Source organism: Artemia franciscana, chromosome 2, assembly GCF_032884065.1.
Source record: "Artemia franciscana chromosome 2, ASM3288406v1, whole genome shotgun sequence".
Lineage (NCBI taxonomy): Eukaryota > Metazoa > Arthropoda > Branchiopoda > Anostraca > Artemiidae > Artemia > Artemia franciscana.
In genome coordinates this window covers 50,854,025-50,875,356 of record NC_088864.1, presented here as the reverse complement: position 1 = coordinate 50,875,356, position 21,332 = coordinate 50,854,025, and the positions used below count along the sequence as shown (strand labels likewise).

Here is a 21,332-nt window from a genome sequence, read left to right as displayed (position 1 = left end):
TATTTAATTCGAAAAAGAAAAGCCTGTTGTGTGTTGAAATACTATTTGAACTTTTGCCTGCTCAAACACTATTTGTGTTGGACATGTGGCACTTATTCTTGTATATTTTTGGGGATTCTTAAACAGCAATGCAGCTCTAAAAAGAAACATTATTAAATTGATCAGTAATATTTTACTATTTCACGGCAAAAAACCTAGATTTAATAATCTCAATTTTGTATTAGCTTTAAAAACTAGCATGTTATATGTTTTTTGTCTGTGGCTTTAAGTCGTTTCTTGTCGCCCCAAAATCGTTCACAATTTGGCTCATAAGGAAAAGATCTTTTGCCGCAAATCTAGAGTATCTACCCGCAACGCTGGTATCGTCAAGAGAGCAAAATTCTTTAATTTTTAACTTTGGTCCTAGGCTACAAATAAAATGTCTTCACTGAAGAATGCACTGAAGTCCAGAAAGGAGCATAGAGAAAGGCATCAGGTTAGTCAAGGCGAGTAATTTATTCAAAATATATCAGGGCTAATTTAGGATTTGTATAGGCTAGACATGCCTAGGCTAATCTGGGTGCAATATTTTTTTTTCTTGAATTAAACTCTCGGGAGTAGATGCAGAGCCTCATTAGCCCCTGGAAGGTAATTTTGGGTAAATATCTTGAGTACTGCTCTCCAGAAGGAGACAAACTCCAAAAAAGACATAGGCTAGGTTATTTTTAGATTTCTAATTTTTTGGTTTTGTTCACATTGTTGACAGTTCATATCCAGACTCTCATTAATGGACTCATCCAGTAGAGTAAAAGGCCTCTCTTTACCAAAGACCACATTTCTTTGGCATTCCTTAAAAATAGAGGGGTTTTTTTGGACCACCCCTAATTTACTACAAATTGATGCAATGTGAGGGTAATTAAAAGAGCCCTGCCTTCTAGATATAATTTTCATCAATAATTTGACAGCATAATGACCATTTGGTGACCAGCAGAAGTTAGAAACAGTTCAGAGATAGGCTACAAAAGCAATTCAGGGATGCAAATACTTAAACTACTCATCCTGTCTGAAGAGGCTGAAACTCCCCACTCTTGTCTACAGGCATAAAAGGGGTGATATTATTATGATGCATCAAGCTCCTGAATTATAACTCTCCATTAAATAAGCTATTTCAACTTGACCAGTCTGCTGGAACTAGGGGGCATAGTTGGAAACTATATCAGAAGAGAACTGCCACTAGACTATGCAATAACTTCTTCACTTACAGAATAGTGAGTTTGTGGAATTCTCTCACCAAAAAAGCAGTCACTACCCCCAGGACTGCTGCCTTTAAAAGAACCGTTGATGGAGAATGGTCATCAAAGCCATGTCAAACTGAATGGGATGCTGTTGAGATGTCCAACCATCATCATCACTAACCAGTGATTCTACACAATGTAATCCTTATTTCACTGGACAATGCAAATTAAGGTTAAGGTAAATAATGAGGTCTCTCTTTTGACAAGCAATTCAAAAGAATATATTATATCTAATATTTGCAATTTATAGAATAAATATCTAGCACTAAAAGTTACATTTTTAGAACCAGAAGAACATCAGCTTTCTGTTAATATGTGAAAAAACTAAAACTTAAAAAGGATATAAACTAATAATTTCAGCTGTTTGATTTGGTAAAATTCTAGTTGATTGACTTTTTGGCTATCTTGGAAAGGGGTTAGGTTAGGAAAATGAAACTTTCAGGGATGGGTCTAAAGGCTAAAGTATGTCCTGGGAAGATATTTTGAAGTACCTACCTCCACTCCTTCTCTCTTTAGAGGGCCCTGAAACTTGCCTACATGACAGGTATTGAATACCTATTGAAATTTTGACAAAACAACATTTTACCTTAATTTTCAGTTACCAGTTGCCTTTTCTCTGCCTTTTGCAAAATATAATTCCTGTTATTTGAGTAGAATTCTGAGCCATATCAATGTTTTTTTTTTCTTCAAAGTTTAGGAAATGTATTTGCATCTCTTCAAAGGCTTAAATTGGGATTGAGCAAAGTTGTGAAGCTGAAAACAATTTTGTTGTACTTCATTCAAGCAGAAGGTCTATTTTGCAAGGTTTCACTTTTATAACACACATATTTTTAAAGGTCATCAGATGTCAGGGCCCTCTAGAGGGAGGAGTAGAGGTGGGTACTTCAAAATACCTTCCCAGGACATACTTTAGCCTTTAGACCCATCCCTGAAAGTTTCATTTCCCTAACCTAACCCCTTTCCAAGATAGCCAAAAGTCAATCAACTAGAATTTTATCTTTGATTTTAATAATCAGCATATTGATGCATAGCTTTGATTTTTAGCTACTTTTTTATGTATACAATTCTTCTCAATCCCTTTTTGGTAACAAGGTGTGAGGTTTTAGTTTACATAATTTTGTTGGTAAATATTTAATTTTGTTCCAAGTGCTCTAAAGTGCATATTACTGTATATAGTAAGATTCTGACAATCACATATTGTTTCCTTGTCATTATTAGAGAAACACATCCATTTCTGGTTGCCTTGACTCCCCTCCTCCATGGGGCAGACTAAAAATGCACAAAGTGGGCTTGCTTACAGGTAACATGACCTATAATGCAAAGAGTACTAGTCCATGAGCCCTGCAGATAGCAGGGCAAGTTCTGTGCAATTCTGTATCTACTCAACAAAGAGTGGTAAAACTAAAAAAAAAAGGTTTATTAAATAAATAGATAGATAGATAAATAAATAGATAAATAGAATACAGACCTTGCCCTGCTACCCACAGGGCTCATGGACTTATATGCTTCACTCAACAGGTTATGTTACCTGTAAGCAAGCCCATTTTACTCATTTTTAGTTTGCCCCATGGAGGAGGAGGGTCGACCAGAAATGGATATGCTTTTAGAATTAGCATTTCTAAGTGCTGTAAACTAGAAACTATGCTGATTTGCTGCATAGTTTCCAGTTTAGAGTAGTTGAAACAAAAGTAAACATTTACCATTTTGCTTAATTGGATACTGTTTTTTTTTACCCTAGGCTCACTGTTGGAACAATGTTCTGTTCTTAACCAGCACAAAAACCACAAAAGAACTGATCCAGGTCTGATTTATATGTCAACTGAAAGCTCTGTTGCTGCTAGTTTTTACACATTTTGAAATGTATGCTAAAAGCAGCATTCATAATATATTAAAGAACTTCTCCAGCACTCACAACAATGAATATACATCCAACATGTCAAAACAGTTTTCCAGCACATACTTTTCTTCATATACTCTGACATGTCAACCAAAAGACTGACACAGGAGACAACTGGTTTCCCAACATGAACCAGACCAGCTCCTTTACATTTAAACCTTCAGATACTTTTATTGTAAACAAATAAAAGTGAAAATGTCAGAAAGTAAAAAAAAACTTCAGATTTTTTTCAGAAAGAAAAAAAAACTAAAAGTATTAAAGAAAAACAGTATTAACTAATAAAATGGAACTTCTACTCTTCTAAACATACTTGGCAGTAAAACTTTGTTCTTTTTTATTTTAAGTTCACCCCCACCCTCTATTAGAAAGTTGCTTGTGCAGAAAATTCCCCCCTGAAAAACTTATCCTATGGAAAACTCCTCCATGCAAAATTTGTCTTGTGGAATGCTTAAGGGGAGCCCAACCACATTGTAAAGATTAAAAAAATACTTTAGTGTGAAGAGTGAGGTCTTGAAAAGGGGGCAACTCCCCTAATGTACATAATAATTTTTCTTTTTCTTATGTTTTAATGTTACTCCTTACTTTTGGTTAAAAAATTAATTTCTGATTATTTTTCAAATAATGCCAGGAAGTCTGGCTCCATCTTCATGGAAAAATCCCCCTCCCCAAGAAATATCCTTTAGACCAGGGCTTCTTAAATTTTTTTCATGCATGACCCCATTTATGATTCCTAGTTTCTTAGTGACCCCATATAAAGGTAAAACAAAAAGAAGAATATATATTTGTGATTATTTATTTTTGAGGTAATAATATACATGTCCATATGAAAATATATGTTATTAAAATTTGTTTAGGAACATAGGCAACACAAATCTAAAATTAAAAATTATAAGAAGTTACAAAATTGTATTTATTATAGTTACAAAAATTGTATGCCCTATTTTTCATCAAAATTGCATTTTTTTTTTTTTTTTCAATTTTTTTTAGAAGTAACATAAATAAAAGGGAACTCTGTGAATGTCTTAGTTCACTTGTATATATTTGAAAACAGGTATTGAGTGTTAAGCATTAAAATAAAATTAAAAAAATTAATAAGATGGATGTGCCTATTTCCTTTTATTTCATAATAAATTTATTCTTTGTGGAATGTTTGATGCTGCTGGACATAAGACATCTTGAACATTTTTAGTGATGAACAATACTGAGATTTAATATATATTAAAGATGAGAAAGTAACTTAACATAAATGTGTATTGTCTAATGGCAGAAGAACATTCATTGCCATATCAGCCATTATAGGCAGTTCAAGTTCTGAACCAGAATTCAGTTAAGGGCTGTTGTGGAAACTCTAGTTTTAAGTTTGAATCACTTGAAAGCTCAGTAGATTCCCCTTGAGCTTCTTGTGGCAGGCGATCAGTCTCACAAAAGCCAATCCAAAACAGCTTTTGTATCAAAGCTTCCTTTTTAAAATCAATATGTAATATAAAATATATGCACAACTGTGTTTCTAGCACTTTTAATTGATTTACAATAATTTTTGCAATCAATGGTTTTAGAATGATTTCTTTCAGTTACAAAATTGTTGACACTGGGAAACATCTTGAACAGTTTTTTTCTATCTTGCTTTACCAAATGTTGATATTTCTTTTATTAAACTTTCAATTTCATCATATGGAGTAAATATATAAGATTAATAATATTTCAATTCTGTCTTTTAGTAACAATAATATTCTTAACCTTTAAATCTTCACTACCATTTTACTATTGCTTGTAATAATAAAATTGTGAGTTGGAATCCTTATCCTGACAGAGATTTGAAAATAAATAAATGTTAAGGGCATGGCTCTTACTAAAGTTTGTAATCTTAACAGCACCCTGAAGCACATTATTTAATTCTGGTGCTAATTTTTTTTGCTTCAAGGGCCTCTTGAAGAATAATGCAGTGAGTAAAAGTTATATGATCATAATGAGCAACTTGAAAAAATGATTCAAAACCATTATTTTTGCCAGTTATTGCTACTTACACCATCTGGGCATATTCAACAACAATTTTTTCTTCCCAAACCTTCAATACTAAAAATGTGTCAACTTTGCAATATAATTAAATAAAAAATCAAGTTTTTTTCAACTGAAAGTATAGAGCAGGATTAAAACTTCAAACAAACAGAAAATATTACATATATGAGGGGATTTGCCCCCTTGTCAGTACCTTGCCATTTACAATCAAGTTCAAATTTTGTTCCGATTATTTAAGAATGACCCCTGAATCACAAATGCTGTTTAATTAGAATTAAATGAGAAAACTTTTTCCACAAAATATTTTTTTTTTTTTAAGTGAAAAACTCCATTAAACCTAAAATGAAAAAAAAAATAGACTCAAATAATCTACCAAGCCTACAAATACCACAAATCAGCCTCAATAAATAAATAAAACCCCCCTAAAAAAACAGAAGTTACGATAAATGACAAATCAAACTCAAAACGAGCAGAAAATTAACATGAGTAGGGTTCAAAACCCCCATGCTTTCTAAAAGCCAGAATGAAATTTACACTTTACTGAAAAAGTTCTTTTTAATGTTTTAACTTTTATAACTTTTAAGAAATAAAAATCAATTAAGATTTTAAGGAACAAATATCAGTGTATGTGTATTAAACTGACAATGCACATTTATTGAATTTTTTTCAGTAAAGTGCAAATTTTCATTTTTGGTTTAATGGAGTTCTTTACTTAAAAAAAATTATTTTGTGGAAAAAGTTTAAAAAAAAATAATTTCTGTTTGTCTTATATTATCGTAGTCTTTTTTAGGGGAAAAGAAAATGATATATTCAATGTTTTCTGTTTTTTTATTTATAGTTAGGCCTGCTATTTGTATGCTGGAAAAACTTATTAAGCAATTTAAAACAGCATAAACCCTTTTGAAAATCATGATGCAAATAGTAGTGTTTGATTTAGTCATATGCATCCTCTAGTGGACCTGATAAATAAAACTAAACACCATTCCCAAAAAATATATCTATGCTCTGTCACAGCCTGGATACACTTACATTTCTTTGATTTAGTAAAATTTTAAGAGCAGAAGTAGTAATAGAGGTAGCCTCAATGGTTTGAGCTTAACACCCTTAGTCATTCTTGGTATATTGCTCAGATGTCTTATTGGCAACCAGCATGCAAACAGTGCCTTTTGATTTGATTTTAAAGCAACATTTAGTTTTTAACCATAACGGGCAAGTTACATAATTGTTGGGGGTTGACCAACCCAATAACCCTAGAGATATAATTGCTTGACCTTCCAGCTATGCTGAACAAAATGGCTCTCTTAAAATTTTGATTGAAAGTGTTGGGAAAATTATGAGCTAAAGAGGAGGGCTGATTGCCCTCCAATCGCTTTTGACTCTTAAGAAGGCACTAAAACTTTTAATTTTCAATCAAATTAGCTCTTTTAAAATATCAATGATATTACTAGCTATGATAGAGCATTGCTGCCTATGTCTTTATATGGCCTGTATTGCTTATTCAAGTCCACAACCCATGAAGGTGAAATTTTCTGAGAATATTTCTGTTGTACGGATGACAACATGCCATCTGTATGCAGGTTATTAAAAGGGCATATCAGCAATATCTTAAAAACAGTTTCATGTGTGAGATTAAAACTTAGTATGCTGGTTGATGGGGTGTTGAATTGACAAAAAGACAAAATTTGTATTATAATACTACTTCTTCTATTCCTACAACTACTGTTACTGTTATTATTATTATTACTGCTACTGATACTAAAACTACAACTATTAATTGTGCTCCTACTGCTACTACTATAGCTACTGGTGCTACTACTACTACTAATAAACCTAAAGGTATTAAGATAAAGGTATTGGGCAATATTGTAGCTGTATTGAAATAAATCAAAACACACTATGTCCATACAGGTTGTCAAGAGGACATATCAGCAATGCTTCAGGACTGATTGATGGTACTAAGTTAGAAATTTCATCGAGTGTTGAAGGGGATGTTGAAAAAAGCTGAAATAAATGCTCTGAAACATAAGTTCCTTCTAAATATCAAATTTCATTAAGATCCAATCACCCGTTCGTAAATTAAAAATACCTCGTTTTTTCGAATTAACCGTCCCCCTATTCCTTCCCCCCAGATGGTCAAATTGGGGAAATGACTATTTCTAATTTAATCTGTTCTACTCCCTGATACACCTGCAAAATTTCATCGTCCTAGCGTATCTGGAAGTGCCTAAACTAGCAAAACCGGGCCAATAGACCAACAGAATTTGCGATCACTATATGTCACTTGATAAATACCAAGTGCCATAAAAAACAAGAGCTAAGAGCTCATACGGCACTTGTGACGAGGTAAGAAGAGCTAAGAGCCAAGAGATCATATGGTATGAGCTCTAACAAAATTCTAAGAATCAATAGATTGATTTAAAAGGAAAATCAGAGGCTTAATACCGGTCAGGATTTAAAATAAGAGCTCTGAGTCACGATGTCCGTCTAAATATCAAAATTCATTAAGATTCGATCACCAACTCGTAAGTTATAAATACCTCCTTTTTCTAATTTTTCCTCTCCATGGTCGAATCTGGGAAAACGACTTTATCAAGCAATTTTTGCAGCTCCCTGACACGCCTACCAATTTTCATCGTCCTAGCACGTCCAGAAGCACCAAACTCGCCAAATCACTGAACCCCTCCCCCCAACTCCCCTAAAGAGAGTGATTCCAGTACGGTTACGTCAATCACGTATCAAGGACATTTGCTTATTCTATCCACCAAGCTTCATCCCGATTTCTCCACTCCAAGTGTTATCCAAGATTTCCCCCTCCAACTCCCCCCAATGTCAAAAGGTCTGGTCGGGATTTGAAATAAGAGCTCTGAGACATGAATTCTTTCTAAATATCAAATTTCACTAAGATCCGACCACCTATTCGTAAGATCAAAATACCCCAATTTTCAAGTTTTCCAAGAATTCGGGTTTCCCCCTCCAACTCGCTCCAATATCACAGGATCTGGCCGGAATTTAAAATTAGAGCTTTAAAGCACAAGATCCTTCGAATTATCAAATTTCATTAAGATCTGAATACCCTTTCGTAAGTTACAAATACCTCATCTTTCCAAATTACCCTCCCCCCCCCAACTCCACCAAAGAGAGCAGATCTGGTCCGGTTATGTCAGTCACGTATCTTAGACAGGTTTTTATTCTTACCATCCAGTTTCATCCTGATTTCTCCGCTTTAAGTGTTTTCTAAGATTTTCGCCCCCCCCCCCCCCCTAATGACGCTGGATCCTTTTGAGATTTAAAATAAGAGATCTGAGTTACGAGGTCCTTCTAAATATGAAGTTTCATGAAGATCCGATCACTCCTTCGTAAGTTAAAAATACGTCATTTTTTCTAAATTTTTCAGAATTAACCCCCCCCCACCCAAAAGAGCGGATCCGTTCCAATTATGTAAATCACGTATATAAGACTTCTGCTTATTTTACCAACCAAGTTTCATCCTGATCCCTCCAATCTAAGTGTTTTCCATGATTTTAGGTTCCCCCCAAACTCCCTCTAATGTCACCAGATCCGGTCGGGATTTAAGAGCTTTGAGACAATCCTTCTAAATATCAAATTTCATTGAGATCCGATCACCCGTTCGTAAGTTAAAAATACCTCATTTTCTCTACTTTTTCAGAATTACCCCCCCCCCCCTCCCCAACTACTCCAAAGAGAGCAGATCCATTCCGGTTATGTCAATCATGTATCTAGGACTTGTGCTTATTTTTCCCACCAGGTTTCATCCCGATCCCTCCACTCTAAGTGTTTTCCAAGATTTTAGGTTTCCCCCTCCCAACTCCCCCCCAATGTCACCAGATCCGGTCGGGATTTGAAATAATAGCTCTGAGACACGATATCCTTCCAAACATCAAATTTATTAAGATCTGATCAACCGTTCGTAAGTTAAAAATACTTCATTTTTTCTATTTTTTCTGAATTAACAGGCCCCCCACTTCCCCCCAGATGGTCAAATCGAGAAAATGACTATTTCTATTTTAATCTGGTCTGGTCCCTGATACGCTTGCCAAATTTCATCGTCCTAGCTTACCTGGAAGTGCCTAAAGTAGGAAAACCGGGACCGACAGACAGACAGACAGACCGACAGAATTTGTGATTGCTATATGTACCTTGGTTAATACCAAGTCCCATAAAAATGTAAATGAGTTCTGTCAATTTCACTCCAAAAGTTTCTCCGGAAAATTTTACCCCTGGAATTGTTAAATTCTCTTTGTTCTTGGACCTCTGGGTCAACACAATTACTCATGGGAAAAATACATGCATCAATGATTTTTCTTCTCGCAAAAAAAGTTATAAAATTCCAGTTTTGTAGATAGGAGCTTGAAACATGTACAGTAGAATTCTATGACATGCTTACTCTGATAGTGTGATTTTCAGTCAAGATTCTTTGACTTTTAGCAGGTTTTCTCCCCTTTTTCGGAAATCAGGCAAATTTTTTCAAGGTTGTTGGCTTTGATGGGTACACTAAACTTAATGAAACTTATGTATTTGGAATCAGCATAATAAACAAACTCTTTTGATACATTTATTGGTATTAAAATTCCTTTTTTATCGTTTTGGTTGCTATTGATTGTGTTGCTCCTTACTTACAGTTCATTACCACAAATATTTGAAAATTTTGAAGGAAACATTTTCTTAAAGTTGGCAAATGGCAAAAATTTGTCTAGAAAAATGGCAAATAAAATTTGCAAATGTGATTTTTTTTAATCTAAAAGATTACTGAAATTTAAAAAAACTGTTGGTAAAGAGAAAATGATAAAATCTGAGTTTGAGTCTTAGTATTATCAATATCCTGATTAAAACTAAATAATATAATATTTTCTTTTATTTGTTGTACAAACTGTAGGCTGTGGCCACAATTCAAGAGAAAAGGCTCCGAACCAGTTTTATAACATGTTCGTCTATCCAGTTTTCCATATTCCAACCAGTTTTCTGTTAGGTTAAAAAAAAGCAACGGTGTCAGGAAAAAGGTTTGCTGGGACTAGAAAAGTGACACTGTACACTGTCAGATTAGTGAGGGGATTGTTTTTTATCATATAAAACAGCTATTTAAAAACTACTCTATCCCTCAAAACTAGACAAAAGTTCATGTAATTATTAATATAATTAGATGTCTTTAAAAAATTCAAAATCGTTGCATAATTCCTAAATTGGCAAAAGTTAGGCTGTGCTTTGTGCATTGCTGCATCGAATTGAGCTAGAAACACTGTCATATGTTAAGCATGGTGAAGAAAAGGATGAAAAACTTCCATTCCAAAGGAAAATCAGTGAGGTTTTTTTTTTTTGGGGGGGGGGGTTGTCACTTTATTGAGTGGGTGTTGGCAACTGGTTTAGTATCCTTGTTCACATAAGTGGCCTACACATAAAGTGAATATACTGAATGATACCCTTTTTTATGCTCTTTCCATATATAATAATCATTTTGTTGCAAATTCAATTTTGAAATCCTTTGTGGACCCTCAAAGATGATACCTTTTCCTCTTATTTTAGAAATGGCTTATATGCCTCTGTTAGCATTACTTTTGTTAAAGCCTGTTTACATAGAGGGATAAAAATGAAGAATCAGTAAATGTATGGGAAATATATAGCCTATAATAGGGGTTATGTATTTGGGTATGGTTAATTTGGGTTAAATTAAAATTAATTTTGCAACAAAGGTGATTATTATATTCAGAAAGAGCACAAAAAAGGCATTGAGTGGTATGTTCACTTTATTGGTTCATTTATGTGAACTGCTCAATACTTACACAAAAACTAAAATAGAGTTTTATTTTAGCTGATGATAACCTATGTTATATTAAATGAAAAAAAAACAGGTTTTTTTTTACTGCAAGTAAGGAGCGACATTAAAACTTAAAACGAACAGAAATTCCGTATGTGAAATGGGTTTTACCCCCTTCAACGTCCCAATCTTTACGCTAAAGTTTGACTCTTTCTCACGACTCTACTTTTTAAAACAATAAAAAAAACCGCTCTCTACGCTAAAGTTTGACTCTTTGTCACAACTCTACTTTTTAAAACAATAAAAAACTTTAGCGTAAAGAGCGAGGCGTTGAGGAGGAGACAACCCCTTTCATATACGGAATAATTTCTGTTCGTTTTAAGTTATAATGTCGCTCCTTACTTGCAGTAAAAAAAAACTTGTTTTTTTTTATTTACTTTCTGAACGTCTTTGAATTATTGCATGTTTTGAATTTGGGTCACCCGACATGAATAATTAAAACGAAGTTTGAATTTTTTTTTTCTTTTTTTTGGCTTAATGGCTTTCTCATAGTTTTCATCGGACGACTTAAAAAAAGGCGTGGGGGAGGAGGCCTAGTCCCCTTCAATTTTTGGTTAATTAAAAAGGCAACTAGAATTTTTATTTTTTTTTACGAACATTTTTATTAGCAATAAATATACGTAACTTACGAATTAACTTACTTAAAGAACTTCTATATTTGTATATTTTTATTACGTATATGAGGGGGTTCGCCTCCTCGTCAGTACCTCGCTCTTTGCACTAAAGTTTGAATTTTATCCCAATTCTTTAAGAATGGCCCCTGAATCAAAAAGGCCATAGAATAAATAGTTTAAATTACTAAAAATACTTAAGGGTAAAGAGCGAGGTATTGTGGGGGAAACGAATATCCTTATATACGTAATAATTTCTGTTCATTTTAGATTTTAAAGCTGCTCGTTACTTCCAGCTGAAAAGGACTTTTTTTTTCATTATTTTCTCATTGTTATGGCACTTGGTATTAACCAAGTGACATATAGCGATTGCAAATTCTGTCTGTCTTTCTGTCTGTCTGTCTGTCCAGGTTTTGTTACTTCAGGCACTTCCAGGCAAGCTAGGACGATGAAACTTGACAGGCATATCAGGGACCGGACCAGATTAAATTAGAAATAGTCGTTTTCCCGATTTAACCATCTGGGGGGAGTGAGGGGGCCGGTTCATTCGGAAAAAATAGAAAAAATGAGGTATTTTTAACTTACGATGGAGGGATCGGATCTTAACGAAATTTGATGTTTGAAAGGATATCATGCCTCAGAGCTCTTATAATAAATTTCAACCTTATCTGGTGAAGGGGATCTTAGGAGCGGTGGAACCTAAACTCTTGGAAAATGCTTAAAGTGGAGGGATCGGGATGAAACTTGGTGGAAAAAGTAAGCACAAGTCCTAGATACGGGATTGACATAACTGGAACGGGTCTGCTCTCTTTGGGGGAGTTGAGGGGGGGGGGAGGTTAATTCTAAAATATAGAAAAAGTGAGGTATTTTTAACTTGCGAAAGAGTGATCATATCTTAATGAAATTTCATATTTAGAAGGACCTCGAATCTTAGATCTCTTTTTTTCATCCCGACTGGGTCCAGTGTCATTAGGGGGGGGGGGACCGAAAATCTTGGAAAATGCTTAAAGCGGAGAGATCAGGATGAAACTTGGTGGAAAGAATAAGCACAAGTCCAAGATAGGTGACTAACAAAACCGGACCGAAACCGCTCTCTTTGGTGGAGTTGGGGGGGGGGGGGGGTAATTCGGAAAAATTAGAAAAAATGAGGTATTTATAACTTAAGAACGGGTGATCAGATCTTAATGAAATTTGGTATCTAAACTGGTATGCTTTAAAACTCTTATTTTAAATCCCGACCAGATCTTGTGACATTGAAGGGAGGTGGAGGGGAAAGACGGAATTATTGGAAAACGTGAAATCGAGGTATCTGACGAATGGGTGATCTGATCTTAATGAAACTTGATATATAGAAGAATCTTATGTCTAAGATGCTCCATTTTCAACTCGAATCGGATCCGGGGACATAGAGGGCTGGACGGGGGAAACAGAAATCTTGGAAACCGGAAATCTTGGTAAACGCTTAGAGTGGAGATATCGGGATGAAACTTGATGGGAAGAATAAGCATAAGTTATAGATACGAGATTGACATAATTGGTACGGATCCGTTCTCTTTGGGGGAGCTGGGGGTTGTTAATTTAGGAAATTTAGAAAAATTGAGGTATTTTTAACTTAGGAACGGGTGACCGGATCTTAATGAAATTTGATATTAACGCCTATACGCTTCCCAGTAACCATTACTATATGTAAACAGTGGTCAAAGTCTGTAACTTGCAGCGCCTCCCCGGGGGACTGGAGGGGGATTAAGTCATCCCGAAAGACATAATTATTAGGTTTTTCGACTATGCTGAACAAAATGGCTGTCAAAATTTTCATCCGGTGATTTTGGAAAAAATGAGCTTGGGAGGGGTCCTTGGTGCCCTCCAATTTTTTGGTCACTTAAAAGGGCACTAGAACTTTTATCTCCGTTAGAATGAGCCCTCTTGCGGCTTTCTAGGACCACTGGATCGATACGATCATCCCTGGAAAATAAAACCAAATAAACACGCATCTGTGATCTGTCTTCTGGGAAAAAAAAAATACAAAATTCCACATTTTTATGGCACTTGGTATTAACCATAGCAATGACATATAGCAATCGCAAATTCTGTCCGTCCAGGTTTTGCTGCTTTAGACACTTCCAGGTAATCTAGCACGATGAAATTTGGCAGGAGTATCAGGGACCGGACCAGATTAAATTAGAAACAGTTTTCCCAATTTGACCATCTGGGGGGGGGAGCGGGGGGCCCGTTAATTCGGAATAAATATAAAAATTGAAGTATTTTTAACTTACGAACGGTTGATCAGATCTTAATGAAATTTGATGTTTGGAAGGATATCGTGTCTCAGAGCTGTTATTTTAAATCCCGACCGGATCTGGTGATATTTGGGGGGAGTTGGGAGGGGGAAACCTAAAATCTTGGAAAACACTTAGAGTGGAGGGATCGGGATGAAACTTAGTGGGAAAAATAAGCAAAAGTCCTAGATACATGATTGACATAACCGGAACGGATCCGTTCTCTTTGGGGTAGTTAGGTGGGGGGTTAATTCTGAAAAATTAGAAAAAATGCGGTATTTTAACTTACGAACGGGTGATCGGATCTCAATGAAATTTGATATTTAGAAGGATTGTCTCAAAGCTCTTAAATCCCGACCGGATCTGGTGACATTAGGGGGAGTTTGGGGGGAACCTAAAATCATAGAAAACGCTTAGATTTGAGGGATCGGGAGGAAACTTGGTGGGAAAAATAAGCAGAAGTCTTATATACGTGATTTACATAATTGGAACGGATCCGCTCTTTTGGGTGGGGGGGGGGTTAATTCTGAAAAATTAGAAAAAATGACGTATTTTTAACTTACAAAGGAGTGATCGGATCTTCATGAAACTTCCTATTTAGAAGGACCTCGTAACTCAGATCTCTTATTTTAAATCTTAACCGGATCCCGCGTAATTGGGGGGGGGGGCAGCTGGGGGGACCGGAAATCTTAGAAAATACTTGAAGTGGTGAGATCAGAATGAAACTGGATGGGAATAATAAAAACCTGTCTAAGATACGTGACTGACATAACCGGACTGGATCTGCTCTCTTTGGTGGATTTGGGGGCGGGGTAATTTTGAAAATTGAGGTATTTGTAACTTACGAAAGGGTGACCAGACCTTAATGAAATTTGATATTTAGAAGGATCTTATGCTTTAAAGCTTTAATTTTAAATTCCGACCAGATCCTGTGACATTGGGGGGAGCTGTTGGGGAAAACCGGAATTCTTGGAAAACGGGAAAATTTTGGTATTTTTATCTTCTGAATAGGTGATTGGATCTTAATGAAATTTGATATTTAGAAGGAATTCATGTCTCATAGCTCTTATTTCAAATCCCAACCAGATTTTTGACATTTGGGGGAGTTGGAGGGGGAAATCTTGGAAAACACTTGGAGTGGCGGAATCGGGATGAAGCTTGGTTGATAGAATAGACCGGCATTAAGCCTCTTATTTTCCTTTTAAATCAATCTATTGATTCATAGAATTTTGTTAGAGCTCATACCGTATGATCTCTTGGCTCTTAGCTCTTCTTGCCTCGTCACAAGTGCCGTATGGGCTCTTAGCTCTTCTTGCCTCGTCACAAGTGCCGTATGGGCTCTTAGCTCTTGTTGTAAATAGGAGTTTCAATTTTCTACAGTTGTGTTTTCTGATACGCTGAATCGGATGGTGTGATTTTCGTTAAGATTCTATAACTTTTAGAGGGTGTCCCCCCTATTTTCTAAAATAAAGGAAAATATCTCAGGTCCGTAACTTATTTTGGGTAAGACTAAACGTGATGAAACTCATATATTTAAAATCAGCATAAAAATTCAATTTTTTTGATGTAACTATTCGTATCGAAATTCTATTTTTTTAAGTTTCGGTACTATTGAGCCGGGTCAAGCCTGATTACAGTTCGCTATCACGAACTGTTTTGACAATATTCAAAGTTTGTAACTTATATACCCTCCCCCGAGGACTGTGGGGGATTAAGTTGTCCCCAAAGACAAAGTTATTAGGTTTTTCGACTGTGCTGAACAAAATGAATATCTAAAAATTTTTATTCCGAGGACTTTTGGAAAAAATGAGCGTGGGAGGGGGCCTAGGTTCCCTCCGTTTTTTGGTCTCTTAAAGACAGCACTAGAACCTTAGATTTCCGTTAGAATGAGCCCTCTCGCGACATTTTATGACCACTGTGTCGATACGATCGCCCCTGAGGAGAAAAAAACAAACAAACAAATAAACACGCATCCGTGTTCTGTCTTCAGGCAAAAATACAAAATTCTACATTTTTGTAGTTAGGAGTTTGAACTTTCTACAGTCGAGCTCCCTGAGACGCTGAATCTGATGGTGTGATTGGTGTGATCTGATGGAATGCATCTCATTCAAATTCAGTGGCATTTGTCTTTTGACAGGTTTTCTATAAAAATTGTGATAAAAATTAAGCTAAACTTCAGAGTAAAGAATAGGAGTTGAGGAAGGAGCAGCATGAAGAATAATAAGAATAATATCACATGAAGAATAAGAACAATGTCACATGAAGAATAATTTCTGTTCATTTTGAGTTTTACTGCTGCTAGTTACTTTCAGTAAAAAAAAATGTTTTTATAATTAGTTTCTGACTGTTTCAAATCATGATGTGAAATCCCTCCCTCCCCATGTACAATTCTTTCTGGAAAATCCTCCCACGGAAAAGCCATCGTCAAAAATATTTCTGCATGCCAATAACAAATACTATATATGAACAATGGGCAAATTGCATAATTTACAGCTCTTTTCCAAGAGATTATGGGTGTCAAATCATCCCCAAAGGCACAGTTTTGGGACTTTTCAACTATGCTGAATCAAATGGCTATCTGAAAATTTTGATTGGATGACTCTGGGGAAAAGGGGCATGTGGGGCCTAGTTTCCCTCCACTCTTTTTGGTTCCTTGAAAATGGTACTAGAACTTTGGATTTTCAATCAAATGAGCCCTCTCCCGATCTTCTAGGATCACTTGTGTGATACCATCACCTCCTTGGAAAAAACAATAAATAAACATACATTCATGATCTTTCTCGTGACAAAAGAAAGAATTTCACATGTTTGTATATATTAGCTTAAAACCTATAGAGTAGTGTTCTCTGATATACTGAATTTGATGTTGTGATTTTCGTTAAGATTGCTTGACCTTTTGAGGGTTGTTTATAACCCTTTTTTGAATATCAGACAAATTTTCTCAAGCTCATATCTTTGGATGGGTGACATTAAGCTTAATGAAATTTATATTGCAGAAACTTCAAAATACAATATAAAAGATATTTTTGCACAATCACTAGACTACAGATTAGTCTTCATAATAGTTTTGTAGTATGAGCAGACAAATATATCAGTGTATGTATCATAATCTGATTGAGATCATGGAATTAAAATAAGTGCTGGCCTAATTTTAAGCTTTAAGCAAATTAACATGTTGCAGCATAAGGTATTTGCCATAGTAGAAAATGCAAATTTTCAAAGCTAGCCTGGATCAGTTCAATGAAGTTATTTAGTTGGCTCATTGTCAAATAATTATTAATACAAATTTATTTGGGAAAATCTCCAGCTTTCAACCCCTTTTTTTATTTTATCTGTATTTTTTTTTTACAATCTGTAATTGAACTAGGGACATCTTTGTCTGAGTCAGCAGCCTAATTTTATCCACCACAGGACATCAACCGGTTATAATCCAGTCATGGCCTGTTCCAGTTACTTCAAAAATCAGTAAAAGTTATGTTTGATGCTCCCAGCTCAGTAAAACTACCATTTGAAATATCAATCCTTCTAAAACTGAGCTTTGACAAACAATCCTCTGAGTCCATGCTTAGGTATAATATTTTCATCTCAGGCTTAGAACCACTCTCTGTTGCTAGTGTAAATCTAATAATCTACATCTGTTATATCATCTCTATGATTTATTTAGCTTAATTTCACTGATTGTCTGATGCAATTAAACTGACCTGAAGATTCATGTGGGTTTAATTCAACGTGTTTCCTATTTCAGCCTGAAGCACGAGCAAATCTCGGGATTCTTGAGAAGAAAAAGGACTACAAGCTACGCGCTAAGTAAGTAGTTTTACCGAAATAAGCAGGGCTGTGGAGTCGGAATCGTGAAGTCGGAGTTTCAGTAAATTTCTACTGAATGGAGTAGGAGATAGTATATTGAAAATATCTGGAGTCGGGGTTGGTTTTAAGTTGTAGTTGACGCCGCAGCCCTGGAAATAAGTACACCTTTTTTTTGGGGGGGGGGGGTCTGCTTATAAAAATTTGTTTAGTGAACTAATATTTGGTATTCTGAATTTGTCTTGCTTCTATTTCTGTTTTCGTTTGTTAGGGGGAAATTCCCTTTTGCATTAAATAGGTGTTTGTATAAAAAACGCTTTATTTGCTTAAAATTATGGTGTAAATAGTATGAAGGGAATATTGATCTCAGCAGATGTTCTCATATATTATGACCCAGTGTGAACATAGTTGTGCCTTTGTAAGTTAACTATAGTTGGAGCGGGTTTCTTTTTTTCCTAGTGATTGTTTCCCATAATTATGTCTAGTATCTTTGTGTTTTTTTGTTTCTTTTTTTTACTGCCTGATTGGCTATTTTACGACATTCTGGCTTCTGACTAGAATTAAAAAAAAAAAAAAAAAAACTCGTTCAAGAATCATCAGGGAAACCCAATGGGTTGTTTGTGAGGATTGTTTTCATCCTTATAGTTTATTATATAGTCAAAACAATTTTACTAGAATTGCAATGAACCCTTGAATCATATCCTTCATATTTATGGTGGCATAATAAGTCTCCTCGCCCCAAGATTGATCCAAAATACCCTCCTCTCGATAAAAAAGAGAAATAACGACCTAAAATAGGTGTTTTGAATCAAAACTCTATCCATAGAAAAATCCTATGTCCTTTCTCCTAAAGATCTGAACTATCTGTCTCTTTTAAGTCCTTATTTACCAATCTGTCCTTATTTTCCTTATTGAGTGCAATAGTGGTGCTGTGGAATTTGTTTATTAATATATATATATATATATATATATATATATATATATATATATATATATATATATATATATATATATATATATATAAATTGATCGCATCTTTAGATTTCTTCTTCCACGTATAGGTAGCTTTTCAAGAACAACTAATGGCGGTGGATCATCTGAATTCACTGTATATTGATATTGATGTGCAAAGTCAGGGTTAAATTTTCTAAAGTATAATGTAACTTCACTCTTACTGTATATATTATTATATATAATATTATATTCACTCTTCTCTTTGTGAAGTCAATAATACTATTTTTATTAATATTTTAAAATTCTCGTGTTTCAATTTGCTTATTTGAAGCAATATCGCATACAGTGTTTTCAAATAGAGAATCACTTTCTGTAACAGTCAAATAAAGATCAGTAGGTTTATAATCATAGTAGCCATTGTCTTCAAAACGATGACGCAGAAACCAATTCTCTTGTTACTCCCACAGTTGACGCGTAGACCTGATTCTTCCTTTCAAAACAATTTAAAATCTCGACGATACCAATCTCTTAGAAATAAACTAAAATCTCATTTAGGGCTCTTCAACCATACGGGAATCTGTATTCTCCCACTTAGCACACTTATCATAGTGACAATTGGAGCACAGGAATCTTTTAGTGTGAGAGGTTTCAAGTTTCTGACCTGAGTAGAGACTGATGAGTGATCCAGTGTTTCTCAATCTTTTTGAACCTTTCCATTTTGTCGAGATTCCAATTGCTCGCCAAGAGATCGTTCACTGGACCTGAGATTTTCCGCAACACTTTAAAATCCTTGCCAGAGTCTCAATCGTGTAGCGTAGAGAATGCAAAATCCTTGGCAGCCGGTACAATATTTTTTTTTTTAGCCAAGGGTAGTTCAGAGCAAAACAGCTTAGCAGATCAACTGCCAAGACCAAAGCCTGACATTGATGAACGACCTTTGTAATTGTCCATCCCTTGACCGATTTCTCTTTGACCAAGAGTAGCAGCATAGTAATCAGTATCAGGGCAAAAGAATGCCATTTTTCTATTAGACATCTTGCTATTGAACAGATCAAAAATGACATGTAATCACGACCAAACCTTTTGTTATTGCTAAAGGATCGCCTAATTCAGTTCTAATTCGAAATCCAAATAGGAAGTGTTTACAGGGAAAAAATGGAGATGCTTTATGTTGTAATAATGAATGTGATCTTGACCGGTTTTTCGTTCAAGAACACGTAGAAAAGGGGGGGATTGCTATTACCTACTCGATGTTTCAACGACTGAAGCGTAGAGAAATATACAACTGTCCGAAAAGAAACCAGGTGGATAGTCGGTGAAAATGACACGATCTGCGCCACTAGTGCTTGCAGTATTTTTACCATTGATTATATTGTTATAATAGTGACGATTGGAACATAGGCATCTTCTAGTGTGAGAGTCACAAATCTCTTCAAGACAGGAATTAAGAGTCTTTAATTTGTACTGCGCATCCTCTGTGAAATTTACACGGATTGCATAATCTACACTGCAAATCTCTTCATGACAGGTACTACATGCTTTAATTTGTACTGCACATCGTTTAGCAATTTACACGGATGGCACATTCTATAATTGTACAATTCTCACATGATTAGCAGCTGCCCTGTGTATACATGCATAGTGGACATGTATAGAACATTTTTCCAGTGTTGACTCTCGCCACCATGACTTATCGTAAAGAGTCAACAGTGTTCTTTTCTAGTTCTAGAGAGAGAGGAGTAATCGAGTGATATCACAATTCAACTGAATCTGTTTGAACAGGATCTTCTAAATTGTCTTTCATATAATAGTACAAAGATGGAGAACCAATTCTCATCATATCGTTAAGCATTCTCTGAGAAAATATTTTCCTTTGAAGAGATAACTTTAGAAAATTTTGATCTAGAATCAAAGGTTTTTCCAAAATCAAAAGATTCCCCATGATTTTATGTTTCTCAAATCCATCCATTTTTAAATCCTAGCACTCTCAAAGCTGAGTACACACTATCTAAGATTCTTTCTACTTCAGGAGTATTCCTAGAGGAAAGGAAACCCACTAAAAATATCTAACAGGAAAAAAACATTTTCGATTTGGAAATATTTTTATTGCATAGTTACAACAATATATCACCCATTTTGCACTTACTGATTTAACTTATTGACATCAATATATTTCACTATTGCATTTAAATCAGTTTGAAGTCTATGTATATGGATTGTATTGAGTTTTGCTGCAAAATATAACTGTTTCTCCAATTTGAATTTGCTCAATGATATCACATATCTTGCATACACATCATCGCATTCAAGACTCAGTCGAGATCCTCTCGTAATTTCTACAGCAATGTTTGGTACTCTTGCCTTGGTATCATTGATACTGTTGCCAGCTCCACTATCAACTTCTAATAGTGTAAACAAATCCATTTTTACTAGTATGCATTGTCAAACAAAAAATAAAAAAGTAAAAAGTGAGATAAGATTAACTTGTGAAAATTTTGATAAGGTTTATTATGAGATCCAAATAAAAATCAAACATCAAATCCCTCCCTTCTCTTAGTACTCCACGGCTAGGAATGCAGGGAGAAAGAAAAACAAACAAAAGACAAGAAAGAGGAAAAACGTCATCGGTTGATACCATCTAGAGAGCTATAGAACACTTCAAGAAGCTTA

The 21,332-nt window shown here is 35.1% G+C and overlaps 1 protein-coding gene across 1 annotated transcript in view; it reads left to right on the top strand.

Annotated features, from left to right (window-relative positions):
• Positions 1–329: 329 nt before the first annotated feature.
• Positions 330–21,332, top strand: part of LOC136043379 (probable U3 small nucleolar RNA-associated protein 11) — a 46,994-nt gene continuing 25,991 nt past the window's right edge. The window contains exons 1-2 of the mRNA XM_065728297.1: positions 330–475; positions 17,650–17,711. Coding sequence (XP_065584369.1) covers positions 419–475; positions 17,650–17,711 — 119 coding nt within the window. The 5' untranslated portion in view covers positions 330–418. The remainder of the gene's footprint in view (positions 476–17,649; positions 17,712–21,332) is intronic.